The 24,629-nt window shown below is 38.2% G+C and overlaps 1 protein-coding gene across 1 annotated transcript in view; it reads right to left on the bottom strand.

Moving 5' to 3' along the window:
• UBE2G1 (ubiquitin conjugating enzyme E2 G1) overlaps positions 1-24,629 on the bottom strand; it is a 104,592-nt gene that overhangs the window by 13,793 nt on the left and 66,170 nt on the right. The window contains exons 2-5 of the mRNA XM_024736378.1: positions 19,604-19,706; positions 11,986-12,083; positions 6,515-6,693; positions 1,774-1,896 (exon numbers count right to left, since the gene is read on the bottom strand). Coding sequence (XP_024592146.1) covers positions 1,810-1,896; positions 6,515-6,693; positions 11,986-12,083; positions 19,604-19,706 — 467 coding nt within the window. The 3' untranslated portion in view covers positions 1,774-1,809. The remainder of the gene's footprint in view (positions 1-1,773; positions 1,897-6,514; positions 6,694-11,985; positions 12,084-19,603; positions 19,707-24,629) is intronic.

Consider the following 24,629-nt stretch of genomic DNA (forward strand, 5'->3'; position numbering starts at 1 on the left):
AAAAAATTTTTTTTTTTTTTTTTTTTTTTTTTAATTTTTATTTTTTGCCGTATGCAGGCCTCTCACTGTTGTGGCCTCTCCCGTTGCCAAGCACAGGCTCCAGATGCGCAAGCTCAGAGGCCATGACTCACGGGCCCAGCCGCTCCGCGGCATGTGGGATCTTCCCGGACCAGGCCACGAACCCGTGTCCCCTGCACCGGCAGGTGGACTCTCAACCACTGCGCCACCAGGGAAGCCCCCAAGAAACTTTTGTAGTATTTCTGCAACAAGAAACAAGGATAGCCACATTCTCTGTAATAGCAAAAACAGAGCAAAATAGGGGAATTCCCTGGTGGTCCAGTGGTTAGGACTCTGTGCTTTCACTGCCCTGGGCCCAGGTTCAATCCCTGATTGGGGAACTAAGATCCTGCAAGCCAGGAGGCATGGCCAAAAAAACCCAAAAGAACAAAAAACAAACAAACAAAAACACCAAGCAAAAACAAAACAATAAAAAAAGCAAAACAAACAAAAGAACCCCTCCCAAAATAGAGAAATAATGCAATGAGAATCAAGAGTAATTTATCTAATGAAATACTAAACAGTGAAAACCGAAGAAATATAACTGCACATAACAAAGACCAATTTCAAGAATATAATGATGAGCTAAAAGTCACAAAAGAATGCATACATTATAATTTCACATGTATTCAGTTCAAAAACGTGGAATATGTTGTTTAGGAATACAAACTTGATGAAATTATGAAGAAAAGCAATGGTAAACAAAGAATTCGGAATATGAAAAAAGGATGGGGCAGGAGGGGAATATAGGAGATGTAACAAGTAGTAATCAAGTTCTTTTTCTTTTTTAATATTGATTGATAGATTGACTGGCCACACTACACAGCTTGTGGGATCTTATTTCCCCACCAGGGATTGAATCTGGGCCCTCGGCAGTGAGAACACGGAGTCCTAACCACTAACTGGACCACCTGGGAATTCCTAAAGTTCTTTTGCTTAAAATAGGTGGCCAGGTACAGGGATGTATCATGTATTCTGATTTTTTAGATGCTACGTTTCGTACACAGGTTTTATCACCTCGATATTTGATTTTAAAAAGGGAAACCAAATAACTTAAATATCACACATTTGGTCAATTCATCTACACCATGTCCTCTTCTAAGCCAGATGGGTGGCTGCTATCTTTGGCTCCTTGCTACACTTAAAACAGACTTGTGGACAGATGGTATACAATAAAAGGGAAAATTTTCCTACTGGCCCTATAAGTAATAAACAAGGAGATAAAGACCAATTAAAAGAAGAAAGGTAGATGTTTAATACAAAATATGATCCTTCTTTAAAAAAACTGGGAAACAAAAATTTAAGTCATTCTTTATTCATATAGCACAGTATGAGAAGATACAAGAAACTTCAATGCCTAGCTTAGTCAAAGATGGTAACCCAAAAGGTAAAACGGAGGAAACTTAGCTTTAAAAAAAAGCAGAACAGAACTTTATAATGAGAAATTTTACCATCAGTGAAAAGAAATAGACTGTTACCATACTAACAACCAGTTTAACACAGAATATCTAGTAAAAAACAGCTGTATTTACTGAAGGAAAAAGCAAGGGGATGACACTATTTCTGCTGAGAAATAGGAGACTACTGGATACTACCACTAAAAAATGAGGCCAATGAAAACAAGCAATTCAAATACCCAAATCACACAATTTCTAAAAACATTTATGACGTGTATAAAAATGCACAAGTATAGGATGACTTTTTAAATGAACTTACCCTGAAATAAGTGAAGTTACAGCTGTTGAATAAATGTCACTCAAAAGCAGTCTCTTGGCTTTTTCTTACACAGCGGGCAACTTTCCTTTTGAATTCTCCATTTCTGTCTTCCCTCCATTCTTTCTGTAAGTACAAAAGTAACAGCAACTGATTTTATGTAAACTCCCCTTACAATCTCAGATACTAACTTTAATTCTGAATGTAATGCTTTGGTAATGTGAATACTTTTAAAATGTTAAAAAGTTGACAAGGTAGAAAAGTAGTCAAGAAACACTTTTGCAAGGCACTCTGCTAAGATACATGCAAATGACCTCTACAGGCAAAAGTCTCTTTAAAAAAGGAAAAGGCCCTGAAGATCATTAGCAGTTTTGTATTATGCTAAAAAGAAAGCTACGACTTACAAATAAGATATCCAGGCTATCTGAAGGATCACCAACTCTCCCTACTGGGTAGCAACCAGAAAATAAAGTAGACATAACAGTGCCTCCAATATCAAGGATATGGGTGTAATGCATCATACTGAGATGATACTGAGTACTATTTCTAGTGGGGGTGGGGAGATGAGGGGGTGGGACACATGACAGTGACAATATCACTATCACTGCCTGGCCCATAAAAATGGAACACAAAACAGCACCAGCATAGTTTCACAGGAGAATAGAGCTGATTTTACTTAGCATGTAAATACCAGGAAACTCTCACAAAAATGCCCAGCCCTTTTTTCCCCCCGCTATATCATCCATTTAGGGACAGCAAAGGCTACAGAAATCTTCAATACTTGCCTGTGCAGAGGAAGAGATTTGAACAACAATTTTTGCCCTCAAAACAAGGCACCCCAGAAAGCCAATCATTATAATAAATTATGAGATAAACTATAATGCTAACATCTACAGAGACTTGGAGATGTTTGATGAAATATTTATGGATAAAATGTTATTGTCTGTAATTACCTCATTATTATATTTAAGAAATTTTAAGGAGAAAGGGTCAATTCCAGAAAAGAAGGAAGGTCAATCTCAAGAAAAGGAAGAAAAAAAAAAATCACCTAAAAAGAGCACTTAGCAGAGAGAAGTAAGACTGAGAGCAAGGAGATGAGATAGAAAGCTATTACAATAATGTAGGTAAGAAGTTAAAAGGACTCAAGTCAATGGCAGAGGGGTGGAAAGGAATTTAGATATATAATTTGACTGACATTCTCTGGTGACACACAAGACTGGGCAAGGATGACTTCTAGGTAGAAGATAGATTGGTAGATGATGGTTCAAAGCAGGAGCTAGCTAATAACAGAGTCGCCATTTGTTGAATCCACTAAGCCACACACTGTGGATGACCAGATGGGTGGTGTTATCATCTGCATTTTACATGTGAAGAACCTATGGAATCAATAGACCAAAAAGCACATATGTTTATCTCTTAGCTCTCCTAAGATCCTATTAAAATGATCATACCGGAATTATTTTTTTAAGGTATAAATCCTCACTACCAAAGAAAATGGCATTAAAATCATCTAATAATGGGGAGAAATTTTTTCTGGAAGACCAAAAGTAGATGGAAGAACAATGAAACGCACATTAGAGGAGAGAAAGTAGTAGCCTACAGGAGTCTCAATGGAACCCCAGCAAAGGAGGGAAAAGGACCTATTGAACAGAACTCTGAAGTTAAAGTTTGGAAATGACAGCTCTGAGAAGTCAGTAAGAAGTGGGGGTGAGGTGCATGCCACAGCTAAAGAAGACCCAGGACAGCCAAATAAATAAATATTTAAAAAAAAAAAAAAAAAAAAAGATGTGGGGCTGAGGGACTTCCCTGGTGGTCCAGTGGTTAAGACTTCACGCTCTCAATGCAGGGGGCTCAGGTTAGATCCCTGGTCATGAAACTAGATCCTGCATGCTGCAACTAAGAGCCCGCATGCCACAACTAAAGATCCCGCATGCTGAAACTTAAGATCTCACATACCGCAACTAAGACCCGGAGCAGCCAAACAAACAAATAAATGAAGTGGGGCTGAAAAGAGATTGACAGAAAGTCTGTATGACTCAATAGCTTGGCCTTTCCTCCTACCTACACCCAAAATTAATACCTTCCTAAAATAATAATGATGATATATAGATTTTATATAAATATACTGAAGACCACTAGAATTAGAGCTGCTAGTGTGGGTATTGGTACTGAAAGTAATTACTTCTTCACTTTGGCATTTAAATGGTACCCCTCTTCCTCCAACTCATTCTTAGTTTATTTTTTTTTTTCACTCTTAGTTTAACATCTGGCTTATTACTCACACTCTCTTGAGTGAAACCGATTCTGCACACATGCGCCCCTTATGTTGTTTGGACTGATACTTGACTTATTAGAAGTTAGAATGGTTTTTTGAGAGTGTTTACTTCAATTCAGTTACTAAATTCAAAAATTCAAAGCCAGAGATTTGAAAGGGGGTTATTATATGTAGTGTTTTTCTACATGTAAGATTTCACCCAAGTTTTTATGTAGGTTTGAAATAACAAGGAAAAAAGGTGAATTTAACCTCCCAGCTTTCACATATACTAACAAAGTTTCCAAGAATAATTAGAACAAAAGGATTGTTAAAGAAGGATAGACGGCTGAGGAACTAGGACTATTCTAGATTAAAGAAGACTAATAAAACATGAATACAGGACTTCTGTGGAGGTCCAGTGGTTAAGACTGCACGCTTCCACTGCAGGGGGCATGGGTTCGATCCCTGGTCAGGGAACTAAGATCCCACATGCCGTGGAGTGCAGTGCAGCCAAAAAAAATTAACAAATAAATAAAATAACTTTTAAAAAAAAGAAAAGGAGAAGGAAGAGAAGACCAAAAAAAATGAAAATAAAAACAATAATGTAAAAATGAGAAACCTACAGTAAAATGGTAAGAAATACCAACCTTTACAAAATAAAAAATAAATAAATAAGTAAAAAATAAATAAATAAAACGAATACAAAATGTAACGTGAGGACTTCCCTGGTGACGCACTGGTTAAGAAACCACCTGCCAATGCAGGGGACATGGGTTCGAGCCCTGGTCCAGAAGATCCCACATGCCGTAGAGCAACTAAGCCCATGTGCCACAACTGCTGAGCCCGAGTGCCACAACTACTGACGCCCACACGCCTAGACCCTGTGCTCCACAACAAGAGATGCCACCGCAATGAGAAGCCCAAGCACTACAATGAAGAACAGCCCCCACTCAACACACTCATTTCACGCAATGAGAAGCCCAAGCACTACAATGAAGAACAGCCCCCACTCAACACAACTAGAGAAAGCCCTCGTGGAGCAACGAAGACCCAACACAGCCAAAATTAATTAATTTTTCAAAAGCAATGTGGGTTCCTAAAATTCTGGATTCTGCCGCCCCACCCATTTCATTCTTAGGAGATACATGCTGAAGTATTTAAGTATATACTTAAACATAAAGATCTGTAAAGTATTCTCAGTTTAGCAAATAATAATAATGATAATAACCACGTTGTAAAATGTCCACATTTGTGAACCTATATGTGTAGGGGTGTTTAAGGTGTTTATAACTAATGCAACACTTTGTAGGTCTGAAAGTTTTAAAAATAAAAGCTTGGGAGTAATAATATGGACCTACTAGGGACCTGATAATAAGTTCTCATAGGTATGACAGCTGTTTTGATAGTGTCCTTATTCCTTTTTTTTTTTTATTTATTTTTTTGGGGGGTGCTGCGTTGGGTCTTTGTTGCTGCTCGTAGGCTTTCTCTAGTTGCAACGAGCATGGGCTACTCTTCGTTGTGGTGCGTGGGCTTCTCACTGAGGTGGCTTCTCTTGTTGTGGAGCACGGGCTCTAGGCCATGCAGGCTTCAGCAGTTGTGGCTCATGGGCTGTAGAGCACAGGCCCAGTAGTTGTGGCACATGGGCTTAGCTGGTCCACAGCATGTAGGATCTTCCTGGACCAGGGATTGAACCCATGTCCCCTGCACTGGCAGGAGGATTCTTAACCACTGCACCAACAGGGAATCCCCTAGTGTCCTTATTCTTAAAAGATGCAGGTACAAATATTTAGGGGTAAAGCTTAGTTACGTCTTACTTATCTTTGTACAGATTCATGAAAAAATTAAATGAATAAAAACATATATATGCAGTGCAGCCAAAAAAAATTAACAAATAAATAAAATAACTTTTAAAAAAAAGAAAAGGAGAAGGAAGAGAAGACCAAAAAAAATGAAAATAAAAACAATAATGTAAAAATGAGAAACCTACAGTAAAATGGTAAGAAATACCAACCTTTACAAAATAAAAAATAAATAAATAAGTAAAAAATAAATAAATAAAACGAATACAAAATGTAACGTGAGGACTTCCCTGGTGACGCACTGGTTAAGAAACCACCTGCCAATGCAGGGGACATGGGTTCGAGCCCTGGTCCAGAAGATCCCACATGCCGTAGAGCAACACTGGTCCACAGCATGTAGGATCTTCCTGGACCAGGGATTGAACCCATGTCCCCTGCACTGGCAGGAGGATTCTTAACCACTGCACCAACAGGGAATCCCCTAGTGTCCTTATTCTTAAAAGATGCAGGTACAAATATTTAGGGGTAAAGCTTAGTTACGTCTTACTTATCTTTGTACAGATTCATGAAAAAATTAAATGAATAAAAACATATATCATACACACCCACACATATATACTTATAAAGCTACTATAGTTCTAATCAAGTTTAATTAAACGGGAGGGGAGATGTGTGCATGTGACCACCTTACCGCAGCGTCAACATTAGCAGGTGAGTCTCCATTAGGGTCTGCCAGCATAGAAATGACACTAATCATGATGGTTTCCACGGTGTGAATAGGCAGCCAGCGTTCCTCGGGCTTTTCATAACCATATTTATCTTCCCCGGGCTCATGAAGAATAGAAATGCATACATCACCATTTTTATCAACTGCAAAATTAAAGAATAAGATTACTGTTTTAAATATTTAAAATAATTTGGCTATACATAAAATACATATTATAATAAACATGCTCCCAATTCCCACGGCATCTGTATAAAATTCAATACCACTGTACCATTGAAAAGATACAGAAGTTAATTTCCAAAATGGAACCTGTTAACCTTTTAGGAAGACCAAAGATTTTACCAAGTAGGATCCACCTGACAAACCCAAAAGGAAGGTAAGCTACCTTTTTCATTTGTGCAAAATTTCAAGACACATAGTATGTAGATGGTGCCTAGCATTTACATGTAATAAATACAATGAAATGAAGAAATGGCATCTGTTGAATCAGTTCTTCATCTGTAGAAAGTATATGGTCCAAACACCAGAATTGAGTTTCTGGATAATGAATTCCTAGTTTCCCCACTAACTTATTGATTGAAATTGTTAATAGTCAAAGGTCTAGAGACTTTCCTAAGAAAAAAATAAAAGGTAACATGATAATATACTTTTAAAATCACATAAAGGCAAAATTATATTTTCAGGGAAAAAGTATACTCAAATCCACAAAAGGAACATGTTATATTGCTAGTGAAAATTCATCAACATAAGTGATATTCATTAGGCCCCTAATCTATAAAACGGTTTTAAAATCCAAGCCACAAATTAATTGTTGATCAAAACGGGTAGAGGAGTCCTAACCCACATTTACATCACACAAATATTCCCTATTAGGGAACTATCAAAATCATAACATTCATTAATCTTCTACAGTGAAATTTTCCCTATTGCAAAAAGCATACTTATTGGAGAAATGTTAGAAAAGACAGAAAAGTATAAAATTTTGGTGAAAAACTTTTTAACAAAATTTCCAAATCCTATAAACAACCAACGACACTATTTATGTATATTTCATCCCTGACTTCCTACATAAAGTCCAACAAATTTATGATAGGTATAATGTTAAAGCCTACTTTTCACCTCCTAACTCAAGCGCTCCCCTGCTATTATAAACTCTGGGTAACCAGAGTCAAAGTTCGTGTGCACTGTGGCTCTACGAGAAATACTTCTTGAACGCGTGCCGTGTGCCAGGCGCCCACCACCTGACATGGAGTTCAGCAGTGAATGCAACATTCAAGACTCATGCCTTCAATGTCTTGTATACGAGCTGTTCTGCAATTAAGGTTTCTTTTCCCAACTCACCTACACCTCCTAGTAAAATCTCTTAACTAAAATGAAATAACTAACTAGATCAAGAATAACAACAGCAGGGCTTCCCTGGTGGCGCAGTGGTTGAGAGTCCGCCTGCCGGTGCAGGGGACACAGGTTCGTGCCCCGGTCCGGGAAGATCCCACATGCCGCAGAGCGGCTAGGCCCGTAAGCCATGGCCACTGAGCCTGCGCTCGGCAACGGGAGAGGCCACAACAGTGAGAGGCCCGCGTACCGCAAAAAAAAAAGAATAACAACAGCAAAACTTGTGACAGCACTATAAAGTTGAACAGAAAATGCTTACACAGTATTAAGGTATTTTCCTCACTTACACTTAAAATTTTTTCTTTGGAAGTCATTTTCTTTGAGAACATTTAACATCAAATGTTTGTATAGAATTCTATCAGAGAGAATCTATTTGAGGACCCATTTTCCTTTTATAAAAATTATCGTAATTTAGCACCTTTAAAATTTTTTAACCTTGTGTCATTTCATTTTAAACAGAGTTTAGTTTCTTAGAAAGAGGTTTTTATGCTTAATGCCTATTACCAAATTACACTTTAAAAATGCAAGATATGAGCTGATAATTCTGAGTGACAAGGCAATAAAACTAAGATTTTTCTTTATTGAAAAATTTTTAAATTTCACAACTGAAATCTCGTTTAAAATACTTTTAGGGGCTAAATTTTTCCATGTACAGAAACTTTATGTATTTCCTCTTTAGTCAAATGTCTGTTCATGTCCTTTACCCATTTATGTACTCAATGTTTAGTTTTCTTCTTGCCAAACTGCTTCTTAATTTTCCTTGCTTAATTTTTGCCTGTTATTTTTTTTCTTTCATTTCAATACCCCAATAATGTTTTTTAATGGCTGGCCTTATTATCTGACACAAGATTCATTTAAGAATCCCATACTGAATTTAGTTACCATTTCTCTTTCCTCTTTATAGTCTTCCAATATTTATTGCTTTTGAAACTAGAAAATCCTTGTTCCTAACACCCAGAAAATAATATTCACTATTTTTAAAAACCACTCGAAACTTTTTATTCCATTTAGAGTTTTAATTCACTTTGCTGTTTGGTGTGAAGAAAATTTCTAAATCAATTTCCCCATAAGTAGCTAGCCAACAGACTCAGCATCAATGACTGAAAAGAAAACACAGCTCTTCTTCCATCTTGAAACTAAACTACCTGAACCATGCATACCCTTCAAGCTATCTCCCTTCTCTTGAAGCTGTGCTCTAAAATCAGGAAAATCTGATTTCCCCTCGTCTTCTCTATTTACACTTGGGTACTCTCTTTTTTGCCTTATGGGAAACTGTCTTCTGCTTCCAAACAGGATGCTATGACTATTCTCACAAAGTGACTGGGAGAACATATTCTCCTGGGTATTTTTAAAGTCAACCCTTCTGGGCCCAAAACAACTGATACTGTTGAAGACACCTTCCTGGACACATTTTCCTCTCTTACTTCCGTGGCACACTTCCTTTCCCTGGTTCTTGAAGCCATTCTCTCAATCACTTTCTTCTTTTCCTTTTCCTTGGTCTGACTTTTGATGTTATCCTAATCTCCAAAATTAATCATCTTTTCCCTAAGTAAATTAAACCATTCATTGTATCACAGTGTTACCCACCATCTCCCCCCCGCCAGCTTTATTAAGATATAATTGACAGAAAACGTTGTGTGAGTTTAAGGTATACCACATGATGATTTGATATACGTTACCTGTCATCTCGATGTCGGTAACTTCCAAGGCCCTAAGCTCACTGCTGAGCCTTGACTAGTTTTCTTTAATTACCTAAGTGGTTGTGGCAACTGCACCTCCAGAAAAACAAGTCTCAAATTGAATGCATCTAAGTCATACAAATGACTTGTATGACTTTACCATATAATAATTTTTAATAAAACAGCTTTTGAGATATAATTCATGTATTTGAAGTATATAATTTAATGGTTTCTAGTATGTTTTAAGAGTTGTATAACCATCACCACAATCAATTTTACAATATATTCATCACCACAGAAAGAAATGCCGTACCCATTAGCAATTGATAAAATCCTCTATCTCCTAGCTATTTTGTCTGGTTTTCCCTTCCAAACCTTCCCCCGTGAGTATAAACTTTCTAGACATAAATATAGTCATGATGAACCTACTATACAGCTTTAAAACTATTGAGTCCCCACGACTAAAGATACATATTCAAAATTCTATTTAAGAATCACATTCTCCATCATTCCCTGACTCCCTCTTCTATGCTACCAAACACCTTTATAACAACATCACTGTTGTCTCTGTTTCACCATTAAATTTATGTCCGTCTTTCCCTTACACATACCATAATATCCTTACAGAAAGACCATAACTCGATCATCTTTGTATCTCCAGCACCTAGCAGAAACTCAAATGCTGGTTTTTCCCCTCATTCCCATTGCAGACCACTCTCACTCCCCTTTCTAAGTCTAGCTCCTTCTGAACCTGCCGTCCCTGGCCCATTGCCTCCTCGGGTATCCTTTCTTCACAAAGCATCCCTTCACTCAAATCCCGTCTTAATTACTTCACTCTCTAATGCCTTCTCCCTTATGGTCTGCAAACCAACAATCCCTTCAACCTTAAAAAACAAAGAAAATAAACACTCATTTCAGTTGCCCTCTTAAACTACGGAGGCCATTGCTATTGTTCCTCTTAACAGAGGTTCCATGTACTGCTTACATATATTCTCTCATGTAACTCTCACAGATAGAGAAACTAAGGTTCAAGAGGCTTTTACCTACAGTAATATAGCTAATTTGTGGTAGAGACAACATTCAGAAACTTCGTTACATTTTCCTTTGAAATAGGTGGAAAAAAATTGACTATTACACATCAAATAATTCAAGAGAAGGCAGGAGAAACTGCCAAAAGGCTAGGAAGAAATGAAAGAAACGTCCAAGGCAGATGTGGTCAATTCGTGCCTCCATATATCTTGTAGGACTGTCGCTAATGTGTTCTACCAGAAAGAAATTATTTTTCTCCCTTCTTCCTGGTGCAAAAATTAACTATGTCTTTTGTCATCACTGCTATCTTAGATGTGATGAAATATGGTGGCTTCCTTGGTTCCCAATAGTTTTCCATTTGCCAGTCTAGTCGCTCCTAAGTAAGACTCATCTGTTTTTCAAGTCACTGGGTGCTATTACACTTCCTTGAAACAAAGCCTTGGTTTATTCATGCATCTGTTACCCTCACTGATTTTTGCTTAAACTAATATATAAGGGTTTCTCTTCCTTGCAACTGAAAGTCTGGACTATGAGAAGTAGAATGAAGATCAGTGTAATTGTCTAAAAAGACAACTTTGATTACAAAATACTGATAGTCAAAATGCTTAGGAAAGAAATTCTTGCAAGCTCTATCATAAAAAACAAGGCCAAAAGTTCAGGGAGACTGTGTATACACATAGTTTATCTAGCCTAACCTTTGGCTCACAAAGTGAATTTTAAATGGTAGCACATCTTTAGGTAAAAAAGTCAATGACACCATTTTATGCACGGCAGTACTGGATACTTTTGAAGGTTTAAACACACAGTATTGTATCTCATTTGATCCTATCAATCACCTTATGATGTAGGTAAGACATTCCTTTTTGACAGCTAAGAATATACATTAAAAGTTAAGCGTTGTCCATAGTCTAGGAGCTAAGGTGAGAAAACAGAAATTAAAAATCCAGGTTTAATTACTTCTAAGCTCTTTGTAACAGCCAATGAGTCACCTAATACCTTGGAAATTATCTCCTCAATTATAAGAGCTCTATTAATGCTGAATATCACCCACCAACCCTGCCTCTAGTTAGGAACATCATGAGTCTCAAAATGAGCTGAAAACTAAGTAAGTAAGTAAATAAATAAATGAATGGAGTTTTTTCCCATGTGATCTCTGTCCATTCTTCTCTTCTAAGGAATCTAAATCCAAGCCCATGTGTACAACAAACACAACAAACTTAGTACAAAGCTTCCAACGCAATTTCATTGAGAAGCACATCTTCCTTATTGACCTTGAAAACTTCAGGGACAGGCCATCATACTTGCAAATGTAAAAGTAAAGCTAGATAAACTTACCATTTGGGTGCCAGATTTCTGTAATGAATTTCATTTTAGGAGGCCGAAGGGGATAATCTTTTGGGAAAGTGAGATGAGCCTTAAAAACACCACCTTCACTGGAAATACAAAAACAAAAACAAGTTCTTGCCTATAAGCTCCTGCTTATAAATAAGAAAATTATTAAAACAAACATAAAACAAGGATGCTAGTGCTAACATTATAAACAAAATAAGTAATCTGGATTTCAAGCAGTTTACTTTACTCAAATATCCAGCTTAATAAACTGTCATACCTACCACCTTATTAAACTCTCAAAAAACAGTAAAATGAAAGAAACAGCTTTTAAAAAAGGCGTCCAGATCAGATTACACGACTGCTGTGCTACAAACCTTTTAATCTCTTCCCACTGCACTTAAAACAAAATTTAAAAGTTAAGTTTAACATTGCCTATCAGGGTCAAGTTGCCAATTTCTCTACGTTGATCTCAATCTTCCACTCTTCTCTCTTGTTCCAGCCAGTCTTCTTTCTGTTCTTCAAACACAACAAGCTCTTTCTCATCTGAGAGCTTATGCATTTTCTTATTCCCTCTCTGGGAACAGCTGTGCTGACCTTCAATCCATCCATCCATGTATTCATCTTATCATTTAACAAATATTTATTCAGTCTTTACGTGTCAGACACTGGGAGTACAGCAGTGAACAAAGCATAAAGTCTCTCAAGGAGTTTATAATTGGTGACTTTCCAAAGTAGGGCTGTGCAACAGAACTTTCACACACTAGAGATGGTTTATAGTTATGCTGGCCAATATGTTAGCCACCAACCACTTGTATCAATAATATGGCGAGGGCTTCCCTGGTGGCGCAGTGGTTGAGAGTCCGCCTGCCAATGCAGGGGACACGGGTTCGTGCCCCGGTCTGGGAAGATCCCACATGCCAATATGGCTAGTACAACTGAGGAACAGAATTTTTAATCTTGTTTAATTCTAATAGGCACATGTGGCTGTGACTGTTGTGTTAAGGCACTGCAGAGCACTGTCATTTGCTTAGGAACTGTTCCTAAACAACTGTCAAAACAACATAAGTCATTGTTAAAGAAAACCAATGAAAAAAAGTCAGCCTTATGGGGCAAAAATGACAAAGCCCCGGACTTGTGTCCTTGGTACTAGCTGTTTCCTCTGTTTGAAACACTGTTCTCCCTTTGTCATATTCAGAACTCAGCTTAAATGTTACCTCTTGAGAATGATTTTACTTGACTACCCAATCTTAACTAGCCACTGTGTCCCTCTATCACATGGACCTCTTTTCATTTCTTTATTGCAAAAGCAATTCATACCTCTGATTCTCTTATTGTAAGATGTACACCCCATCAGAGCAGGGTCATCTGACTGTGTTTCAGATCATCGAGAAATGGAATCCTCAGCTCATTAAATGGTTTTCATTCATTAAACAAATAGATAATGATTATCTACCTATGGGAGGCACTGTTGTATGTAGAAGAATACAACAGGGACCAAAACATTAGAGATCACTGATTTATGGCACTTACCATTCTAGAGTCGGAGGAAAATATCAAGAAAAATACTGGTAATAAATACTGGAATGATATGAGCAATCTATTGTTAATTTTTTTTTTAATCTATAGAATAAGCCCATTTGCCTTTACGAAGAAAAAGTGAGGGTATGTTTATATACAAATAGAAAAATGTCTGGAAACATGACACCAATATATAATAATAATGGTTAATTAACTCTGAAGCACAAGATTATGAGATTTTTTTACTTTCTGCTTTGTACATTTTGATATACCATGAATTTTTAACCACAAGCAAGTATTAATTCTTATTGCCTTTTTCTAATCATAAAAGCAAGATGAGGGGAGTTAAACAAAGAAAGGTAGATCATTAACACCAAACACTTCTGAATACTTAGGAAAGGCCACTGGATTCCAAGTATAAAAAGTAACCTCGACTTTAAAAACCTCGAAACAGAGTAACTGAGAAATTAGAAGAAAGAAAATAAGGGTAGTAAAGGGCTTACCACGAAAAAGAAAGAATATCCTTTCCTTTTGCACAGGAAGAAAACAGACTGAATGTAGTACAGATATCCAGGGGTAAAAAGGAAGAAAGCTGACAAATTTTATGCCTGCCTTATGGTCTTAATTTTCATAATTTATGAGACTATCTATTGAAGGGAAAAAACATGAAGACTTGAGGGAATGGAGACTAGAACAGCAGTTGTAAAGAGCGCATTACACTGTTAAGAGATAAGTCTACCTTCTCGGACTATGTTTGTTACCCCAACTGGATAAATTAGTGCCAAAACTGGCCTTAGGAAATATTAATTCTATGAACTACTTTTTCAAACTGGGGCTGCAAAGCTAAGTAAGTGAGTCACTAACGAGTTTTCTTTATAAACCAATAAAAATAGAATAAAAAGGGCTTCCCTGGTGGTGCAGTGGTTGAGAGTCCGCCTGCCGATGCAGGGGACGCAGGTTCGTGCCCTGGTCCGGGAAGATCCCACATGCCGCAGAGCGGCTGGGCCGTGAGCCATGGCCGCTGAGCCTGTGCGTCCGGAGCCTGTGCTCCGCAACGGGAGAGGCCGCAACAGTGAGAGGCCCGCATACCGCAAAAACAAAAACACTTTGAAAGCCACAAATACAGAAAATAGCCAAGAATCTATGTAAAACAACATCAAAACAGCTACCACAAAGCCCATGTACTTTATCTCACTGGTAAGACTATTCCCTGATACTAAGTTAGCTTTCCTGGGTCCCTGAGTTCTAACTGATATCAGATCTACTTAAAAGCTTTATATTAGGGGCTTCCCTGGTGGCGCAGTGGTTAAGAATCCACCTGCCAATGCAGGTGACATGGGTTTGAGCCCTGCTCCGGGAAGATCCCACGTGCAGAACAACTAAGCCTGTGTGTCACAACTACTGAGCCTGCCTTCTAGAGCCCGCGAGCCACAACTACTGAGTCCGTGCACCACAACTACTGAAGCCTGCGTGCCTAGAACCCGTGCTCCACAAGAGAAGCCACTGCAATGAGAAGCCCGCGCACCACAACGAAGAGTAACCTCCACTCGCTGCAACTAGAGAAAGCCTGCATAACAAAGACCTAACACAGCCAAAAATAAATAAGTAAAATCATTTTTTTTAAAAAAGCTTTATATTAGCTGATTGGAACCCCTATCATGAAAAATTGCCTTAGTCTATTGAATTATTTTCAATCTTTAAATTTTAATAGGACTATCCTTAAAAGTTTAAAGTACACAATTTTAACTCTGTCTGCAATGTCCTCACCCATTCTAAACTAATCATGCAGTTCCTTACAGTTTTTCTGCTACAGGTGGAATCTCTAACTTCTCTAATACCTGTGAAAATCCTACTTGTTATTTTTAAAAGCCTAGTTCAGTAGTCCCAACTTGTGGGCACAAACTTCTAGTGAACAGTGAACAGCCAAGTTAGCAAAAAACTCAGAACACTCAAAGAATACAAAACATAGTAAACTAAATATTAAAATGTCACATATTCACTATTTTTCAAATATATAAAGATCTACTATGATGAACAAAATGAAAGTTTATGAAAAGCATCAATGAATTAAAAATACCTTCCCTCCCATTATACATTCTCTTCACAGGTATTAATAGTGTAATTACTAGTATGATGTTAAAAAGAGGTATGAAACCAATAGTTTCACATTTGAAAAGGTTGGGAAATCTAGGCCTAGTTCAAGTTTCTTCTATTAGACTTCCCTTACTGTTTTTGTTATTAAAATGATAAAAATCTTACAAGTATCAGATCCTATCATTCTACTTTGTCAGCTCCTATCATTCTGCCATATTTACTTATTTAAATGATAAACCATATGCTGCCATCTGAAATTTTGCTCAACACTGTTCTTTTATATATTCCTGATAATATCTGTCTCCTGTTTATTCATTTTTACCTGCCACAATTTTTCTATTACAATCAAAATGTTTGCTTCTGATTTCTTTTGCTATTACAAACAACAGAATGTTGAACATTCTGAACTCTTTCTAGGCATTGGGTTTTACCCTAGAAACGAAACAAGACAAAGTTTAAATAACTGTTTAAAGTCACACAGATAACAGTGGTAGCCTCAGGGAGCTAAACAAAGACAGTCTCCAAAACTCATGTTCTTAAGCACTAAATGATAAGTGGCACGGCACTGCCATTGATCAATCAATTTCTAAGCCATGCAGGCAGGTTCATTCCCTCCAAAATTTCATTACAGAATATATGGCTTGCGCCTCTAAGTTTTAAACAGAACTGTGGAAGAATTTTGTTAGTGTAAAAGAATATTAATCAGAGAGTTTAGTTAGCCACCTCTTCATTTTCTATACCCACTCCAGGTAAGGCAATAATACTACAAAATACATATAATCTTAAGATTCTCCAAATTCTTCACATCATTGGCAGAGGTAGGAAACAAAATAAAGCATACTTCTTGAGCACACTAGCCATTAGTGATGAAAAAAAGAATAAGAGATACAGGAAAGGTACACATTCACCATTCCCTCATACAAATTTATAAGATTTATGATTACGTGGTGCTACCCATGTCTCCTAAAGTTTCTGTAAAAACCTACTGCCATCCTACCTGACATTTTTCTTGCCGAGGATATGGGCAGCTAGCCACACTACTTGATAATCATTAGTCTGAAAATAGCAGGCATGTCACACCAGTTTCAGAATGTTTTTCACAGAAAGAAAGCCTCAAGAGGGGGCTTCGCTGGTGGCACAGCAGTTAGGAATCTGCCTGCCAATGAAGGGGACACGGGTGCAAGCCCTGGTCCGAGAAGATCCCATACGCCACAAAGCAACTAAGCCCGTGCACCACAACTATTGAGCCTGCGCTCTAGAGCCCACGAGCCACAACTACTGAGCCCGTGTGCCACAACTACTGAAGCTGGCGCACCAAGAGCCCGTGCTCCAAAACAAGAGAAGGCACCACAATGAGAGGCCCGCGCACCGCAAGGAAGAGGAGCCCCCGCTTGCTGCAACTAGAGAAAGCCAGCATGCAGCAACGAAGACCCAATGCAGCCAAAAATAAATAAATAATTTTATTTTTTTAAAAAAATTCCTTATTTTCTAAGCCAGCTAAAATCCAATTTCTGTTGCTTGTAGCCAAAAGCCTACTAACTATTACAGTTACTAACTCTTCAGTTCCCACTTTAGACATCTCTTCCTCTGGGAAAAATTCCCTGACACACTCATAACCTGCCATGCTACCAACGAGTTCTCACAACACCTAATGCCTCCCTCCATCATGGCTGTCCTCCATCATGGCTGTCCTCAAAGTGTATTAAATAACTATGCAATGAGCTGTCTTGCCGACTAAACTGTAACCTCTTTGGGAACAGTGACTATTAGCTAATTCAAGATCATGTTCCTAGCATCTAGCATAAGAGTGCTGAAAAAACTTTTGGAAACTAAATGAATGAGTAATGTAAATGCCAGTATACTGCTTTATTTTTGCAACCATTCTATGTAGGAAGTCGCTAAAAGGGATGGCCTGAACTCAATAAATCATAAACCTCTTTTTTGAGGGCTTTAAAAACAATTTTATAACTATCAGCACATGAATTTTAGAAGAGGTCATTAATAAAAAGCAATCATACCAAAGTAATTTTGGATGATTATTATAAGGTCTGTCAATTGCATTAAGGCTTCATTACTCACAGGATGTTCAAAGTACGTGTGGCACTGAGGTTAAACTGCAGCCCAGGTGCAGCCAGTGCTCTCATCAGGAAGGGACAGTGCAGAAGTGGCAGCCAGTTGTCTCGTTAGCAACTCCAGAGGAGCTGCCACAAATGCGTCTGCTGTCCACACCTCAGATCAACAGCCAGCAGTTTTTAAATGTATACGAAAGGCCAGAAATATTTTTATTGGCGGCAAGAATGGCCTAATTAGTGCAATGAGTATTAAAGTGTCTCTCTTTGGTGAAGCTGAAGGGACACAACATATATACGGACCAGCTGATAATATTTAGAGATGCTTGCCACCATCACACGAAAAAAGTGTACAAATTTTGCAAGGTCCTTAGAGATTGAGGTCAAACCTGGATGCCTAGGTAATCTTCTACACAGACATTAGTTTAGAAGAATTTTTCTTGTTATCACATATCAACTTTAAGATTAACAAGATTCTGTCACTGGAATGTTGCTGTATCTCCCTTGAGTAAACCTTCACGCAATATGTTTTGATTTAAAATCCTAGAAGACCAGAACCTCATCAGGCTCATAGGCCAGGCTGTATGTATGATTTTTGTGTGCAAAATTTGGTAAGAAATTTGCTTTCAAATAAATAATATTAAGGTTGTGGAGGAATACCTCTAGGATGGCTTTCATTGGCTACTGTTATTTACCAAACTAACATTGTAGAATGACTAAACTGAGTTATTTTAGTTTGCAACAATTACCAATGCAGGGACTTCCCTGGTGGCACAGTGCATAAGACTCCGAGCTCCCAACGCAGGGGGCCCAGGTTCAATCCTGGTCAGGGAACTGGAACCCACATGCATGCCACAACTAAGAGTTCATATGTCACAACTAATGAGCCTGCAAGCCGCAACTAAGACCTGGTGCAACCAAATAAATAAATATTTTTTAAAAAATAAATAATACCATTAAAAAAAAACAATTACCAATGCAAACATACCGCTGGGGAATCAGCAAAAATTTTGACTGGGAATAGTTGTGACAAAACATAAATCATTTTTTTTCAGACCTCAGAAAACCCCCAAATCAATACTACAGCTCAACTCTGTATGTCATATACCAGTTTGCTCTGGTATAGAACTAGCTCTGAATTTTCTCTTACATCAGGTGTTGGCGAAGGGGAGACAAGGGAGTTACCATCTCAGAACATCTAAAATAAAACTATTTCACCATCAAAAAAATGTTTGATGTATCCAAATCCTTGCTGGTTAGTACCATCAAGGACCACAGTAGAGTGACCAAGTATACTCCCCAAGAAGGTCCCTGCTGTCCTTCAGTTGTATATCTTTGAGAAGGTTGCTGCATTTTTTTTTTCAATACCTCAACTTCTAAAGAAAGTGTGAGGGCTTCCCTGGTGGTGCAGTGGTTGAGAGTCCGCCTGCTGATGCAGGGGACACGGGTCCGAGCCCTGGTCCGGGAGGATCCCACATGCCGCGGAGCGGCTGGGCCCGTGAGCCATGGCCGCTGAGCCTGTGCGTCCGGAGCCTGTGCTCCGCAACGGGAGAGGCCACAACAGTGAGAGGCCAGCGTACCGCAAAAAAAAAATTAAAGTGTGAGACTTGTACTAGTCACTAACATCAGATAGTCAAGATCCATCTTACAGAACATTAAATATTAGTAAGTTTAAGTTGGTCTGCAAACACACAGAACAGAAAATCAGACTGTGGTCTTTGAATCTAAAAATGCATTACATATTTAAGAAATTCCATCTTTTTCTATTGCTCTTTGATTACACCACATTCTGTTGTGTATCTTTACATCAGTTAATAGAGATTAATTAAAACTGATTAACTTTATCACTTTTATAAACTGGGAAACTTCAGTTTGTCAAAATAGTTTATATTTCAATTGCTGAAAGAGCTCCACTTGGATGTTAGTTCCATTATACTTACTAAAGTGTATCTGGAGGACCAATAATAAGGACTTCCCATCGGTAGAGATCATTGTCATCTATTAAACCTGCTGAAAAGCCTTCCACTGGGTTTTTGTTGAGTTCTGTGGAAAAAGAAAATGTTAATCAAAAATTTTAAGTAAATAATCTTCACCCAACATTCATTACAGAACTTGAATATACGTTATAAATTCTAACCTGTTAAATGAACACACCTGGATCCATTAGCAAAATGCTACCTGATGTCCAAAACATTTCCATTTCTATAACACAAAGAAGCAATGGGTAAAGCAAAGTATCCAGAAGATCAACTTCTACTGTGCCCTTTTACTTCTACCCTGGTTTCCAGCTAGGTTCTCACCATTCTAGTAGCTCCCTAGTGGTATATAGGTATAGCCATACAGAGAGCTTATTAAAATGCAGGTGTCAGGACTTCCCTGGTGGTCCAGTGGTTAAGACTCCACACTCCCAATGCAGAGGGCCCGGGTTTGATCCCTGGTCAGGGAACTAGATCCCACATGTCACAACTAAGACCCAGAACAGCCAAATAAATAAATAAACATATTTTTAAAATAAATAAAATAAAATGCAGGTGTCAGGCCCATCCCCTAGAGATTCTGGTTCAGAGGGAAATCAAACCAATATTTCTGGTAATTCTTATGCTGTGGTCTTTAGGATACATATTCAGAAACACCAAGAGTGCCTGATACCTTTTCATTGGAATTTGCTGCTTAAGCAACCTTCATTTATACTAATAACTATATGTCTACATGAGTAAGTCCTCTGTATTCTTGGGGATATACGACTACAGTTGGCGTTCATGTGCGGCCCATCAGACTCTGAGCACAGAGAGAGCAGAGGCTCCATCCATCCTGCCTATGTGTGTTGACCCCCTTGCTGACCAGAGTTTCCAGCACCCAGGAGTAGCTTAAGAATAATAGCTGGATAGCCAGGAGATGGAAGCAACCTAAGTGTCCATCATCGGATGAATGGATAAAGAAGATGTGGCACATATATACAATGGAATATTGCTCAGCCATAAAAAGAAACGAAATTGAGTTATTTGTAGTGAGGTGGATGGACCTAGAGTCTGTCATACAGAGTGAAGTAAGTCAGAAAGAGAAAGACAAATACCGTATGCTAACACATATATATGGAATCTAAGGGGAAAAAATGTCATGAAGAGCCTAGGGGTAAGAGGGGAATAAAGACACAGACCTACTAGAGAATGGACTTGAGGATATGGGGAGGGGGAAGGGTAAGCTGTGACAAAGTGAGAGAGTGGCATGGACATATATACACTACCAAACTTAAAATAGATAGCTAGTGGGAAGCAGCCGCATAGCACAGGGAGATCAGCTCGGTGCTTTGTGATCACCTAGAGGGGTGGGATAAGAAAGGTGGGAGGGAGGGAGATGCAAGAAGGAAGAGATATGGGAACATATGTATAACTGATTCACTTTGTTACAAAGCAGAAACTAACACACTATTGTAAAGCAATTATACTCCAATAAAAATGTAAAAATAAAAATTCACGAAAAAAAAGAATAATAGCTGGAGCCTACAGGAACAGCAGTAGCAACGTGAGATTTTCCTCTTCCAGAGAGAGTGCTCTAGCACGGATGGGGAATGACGGGGGTTGGGGACGAGAACAGAGGCAAAGAACTAGTGAGGTGGCGGGGACACAGGCCATGAGGGCACCTTAGAGGAGACAGGTGAGAAACAGTTCCTAGAGACACAGAGCTTAATAAAGTAATGACCAATCCATGGTGAGCGTCATGTCAGGATTTTTTAAACAGCTTTAATGAGATATAATTGACGTTCGGTAAGTTGCGCATATTTAAATTACATTTTTTTTTACATATTGATATATGTATATAGCTGTGAAGTCATCACCACAGTCACGATTGTGTGTGCGTATAAATATATGAATCACCAACAAGCGGCACTGGTTGGCTCAAATTGAGAAGTGGGACAAAGCACACAGGAGAGCGACTGAGAGAGGGTTTGCTGGGAGGCTGAACAGGTTTGTAATTCTCATATAATTCCTGCCATCATCCTCAAGGAGCTCAGTCTCATGATAAGTAAGTATAATACAACTCAGAGTGCTATAAAGACTGAACAAAGTGTGTTAGTAACTGAGAAGAAAATATTAATTTTTTGAGGAATCAGAGGTGGTTATTTCAACAGATTTAACACTCCAACATGCCAGTGAAACACAGAGAGTGCCAAAAGTGAAAGTTTATTTATATTTAAACGTGAATGGCTTCTTTTCTCAAAATTTGAGGGGAGATTTTTTTTTTTTAATTCGTAAGTCTAGTATTTTTGCCTAACTGGCAAAACAGATTTTTATAAATAGTTTTAAATCAGTACTGTGTTTTGAAACACAAGAAATGCATTTTTACTTTTAAACAGCTATTCTAAGACATTTTTTAAATACTGAAAATGCAAAGAAATTGTATTTCAATCTTGTTATTTTGTTTATCAATGCAAACATTTACTGAGTGCCAATATGCTGTAGACATACTGGGAAGGATCTGAAAGTCCCACTTTTACTGTCTGAGGGACAGAGTGGAGCATAGACCATTACAATCTGGGCAGGTAAATTCTACACTGAGTTATCTCATTTCTAACCTTTCTCTAGACAAACACTGGTATATTACTTAGACTATTTTCTCCAACACTATATGCAAGAGTCTTATGGAAGACTCTATAATTTATCTAGAAATCACCTAATTGTTGCATTTTACATCAGAAGTCCAGTGGAATTTTATAAATGTAGGTGGGTAAATTCTTAAATTAGCATACATGGTCAAAATTACCCTTGAAAATTTCCTTACACTTTCCATAAAGTAAATTATTCCTTCTCACTTTTGTCAATACACCATAAGTTCTTTAAAAATCTTTTGCACATTCTTTCCACGCTTTTCTTCTACAGGAGTGATTGTGTCCATTCCTTGTTTCATTAAGTAATGCAAAAGTAATGCTGCAAGATGTCCATCTATCTCAGTTTTGTCATGGCTTTTGCCCCTAGCGTGGATCCTCATAGCCTAGATCCATGGGTATTTAACAGGCTTAATCTACCTATTAGTGGCAGATAGTTACCTACCTTCATGATTCCTTCAAGGTCCAATTCCTCCAAGGGGCCTTCCCTAAATAACTTACCAAATAATCTTCTTTTGACTTCTGCTAAATTCCTATTAATCATACTTTTAGTCTGTACTGCATCACCCGGCACTTAACTATCAGCTCCTGATTCTCACAGAAGTAAACAGGCAATTAAATGCTCCAACATTAGTACAAGAATTTGGAGGGGCACAAAGAAGGGCCCATTATAATCATGAAGAGACAGAAAGGCGTCTGAAAAGAGAAGAGACATCTGAAATAAGACAAAGGATTTTGGTGGAGAAGGTGCAAGGCTTACACAGAGGAACATATACAAAAACTTGAAATATGGAGATCAGCATATGGGGGGTGGGGGGGGAAGTCATACAGCTGAAGCTAGATAGCATGTCGGAAGGACTGCAAAGAGCCTTTAGAAGCCATGTTAGTTTAGCCTTTATCCAGAGAGAAATGACGAGCCTTTGAAGAGTTTGTTTTTGTTTTGTTTTGTTTTTAAAACAATGAGGTGACCTCATGAGATTTACTTTTTCAAAAACCAATCTCTCAGTATATGAAAGATATGTGGAAAAAAAGTATGTGAAAGAGTAAGGCCATGTGATGACGAAGAGACCAGAAAGGAAGCTATTAAAGTAATCCTGAAAAGTGTACCTTTAGTATATGGTAGTGGGAATAATAAACAGGGATACACAGGAGAGAGAATCCATCAACCAAGCTTGGTGATGTGGGGGGTTTTAGATAATAAGCCAAAATTGACACACATTTCCTCAAAAAGTTTATAAACATTGAGTTACCATATAGCCCAGTAATTACACTCCTAGGTATATACCCAAGAGAAATGAAAACATCTACCCATATAGGAATTTGTACCCAAATGTTTATACTGCAGCATTATCCATAACAGTCAAAAAGTGGAAACAACCCAAATGTCCATCAATGAATGAACAAATTATGATATATACATACAATGGAATATTATTCAGCCATTAAAAAAGGAATTTAAGGGCTGATACATGCTACAACTTAGATGAACCTCAAAAACATCAGGCTAAGTGAAAGAAACCAGCACATAAGGTGACATATTGTATGACTCCTTTTATATCCACAAATCCGGAGACAGAAAGCAAAATGGGGGGTGAGGGTGGGGGGGTGGGATGGGACGGAGATAGAGTATGATAAATGAGTACGGGAGGCTTTGGTGGAGTGATGAAAATGTTTCGAAACTGAAAAGAGATGGTGGTTGCACAACACTGTGAATACACTGAATACCACTGAACTGTACACTTTAACGTGGCTAGTTTTTTTTAAAAATGGTTAGTTTCGTGTTATCTGAATTTCAACTCAATTTTTTAAAATGATAAATAGGTTTCTACATAGGGCAACTAGGTAGGAGTCTGTTTTTTTCTCTGAAATGGGAATTATAATAAAGATGTGCTGATTTTAGGGGTGAGGGAAAGAAATAATGATAGGTTTGGTTTTAAGTACCTATGGGGCATAAACAACACATTGTTTTGTTTGTTTTTTCATATCTTTACTGGAGTATAATTGCTTTACAATGTTGTGTTAGTTTCTGTTGCACAACAAAGCAAATCAGCCATATGCATACACGTGTCCCCATATCCCCTCCCTCTTGTGCCTCCCTCCCACCGTCCCTATCCCACCCCTCTAAGGTCGTCACAAAGCACCGAGCTGATCTCCCTGTGCTATGTGGCAGCTTCTCACTAGCTATCTATTTTACATTTGGCAGTGTATATATCAGTGCCACTCTTTCACTTCGTCCCAGCTTCCCGCCCCCCCCACGTGTCCTCAAGTCTGTTCTCTACATCTGCATCTTTATTCCTGCCCTGCCACTAGGTTCATCAGTACCGTTAAATACATTGTTTAAAAAAGAAATTTGAGCTAGAGAC

Source organism: Neophocaena asiaeorientalis, unplaced genomic scaffold (assembly GCF_003031525.2).
Source record: "Neophocaena asiaeorientalis asiaeorientalis breed wild unplaced genomic scaffold, Neophocaena_asiaeorientalis_V1.1 scaffold129, whole genome shotgun sequence".
In the NCBI taxonomy this organism is placed as follows: domain Eukaryota; kingdom Metazoa; phylum Chordata; class Mammalia; order Artiodactyla; family Phocoenidae; genus Neophocaena; species Neophocaena asiaeorientalis.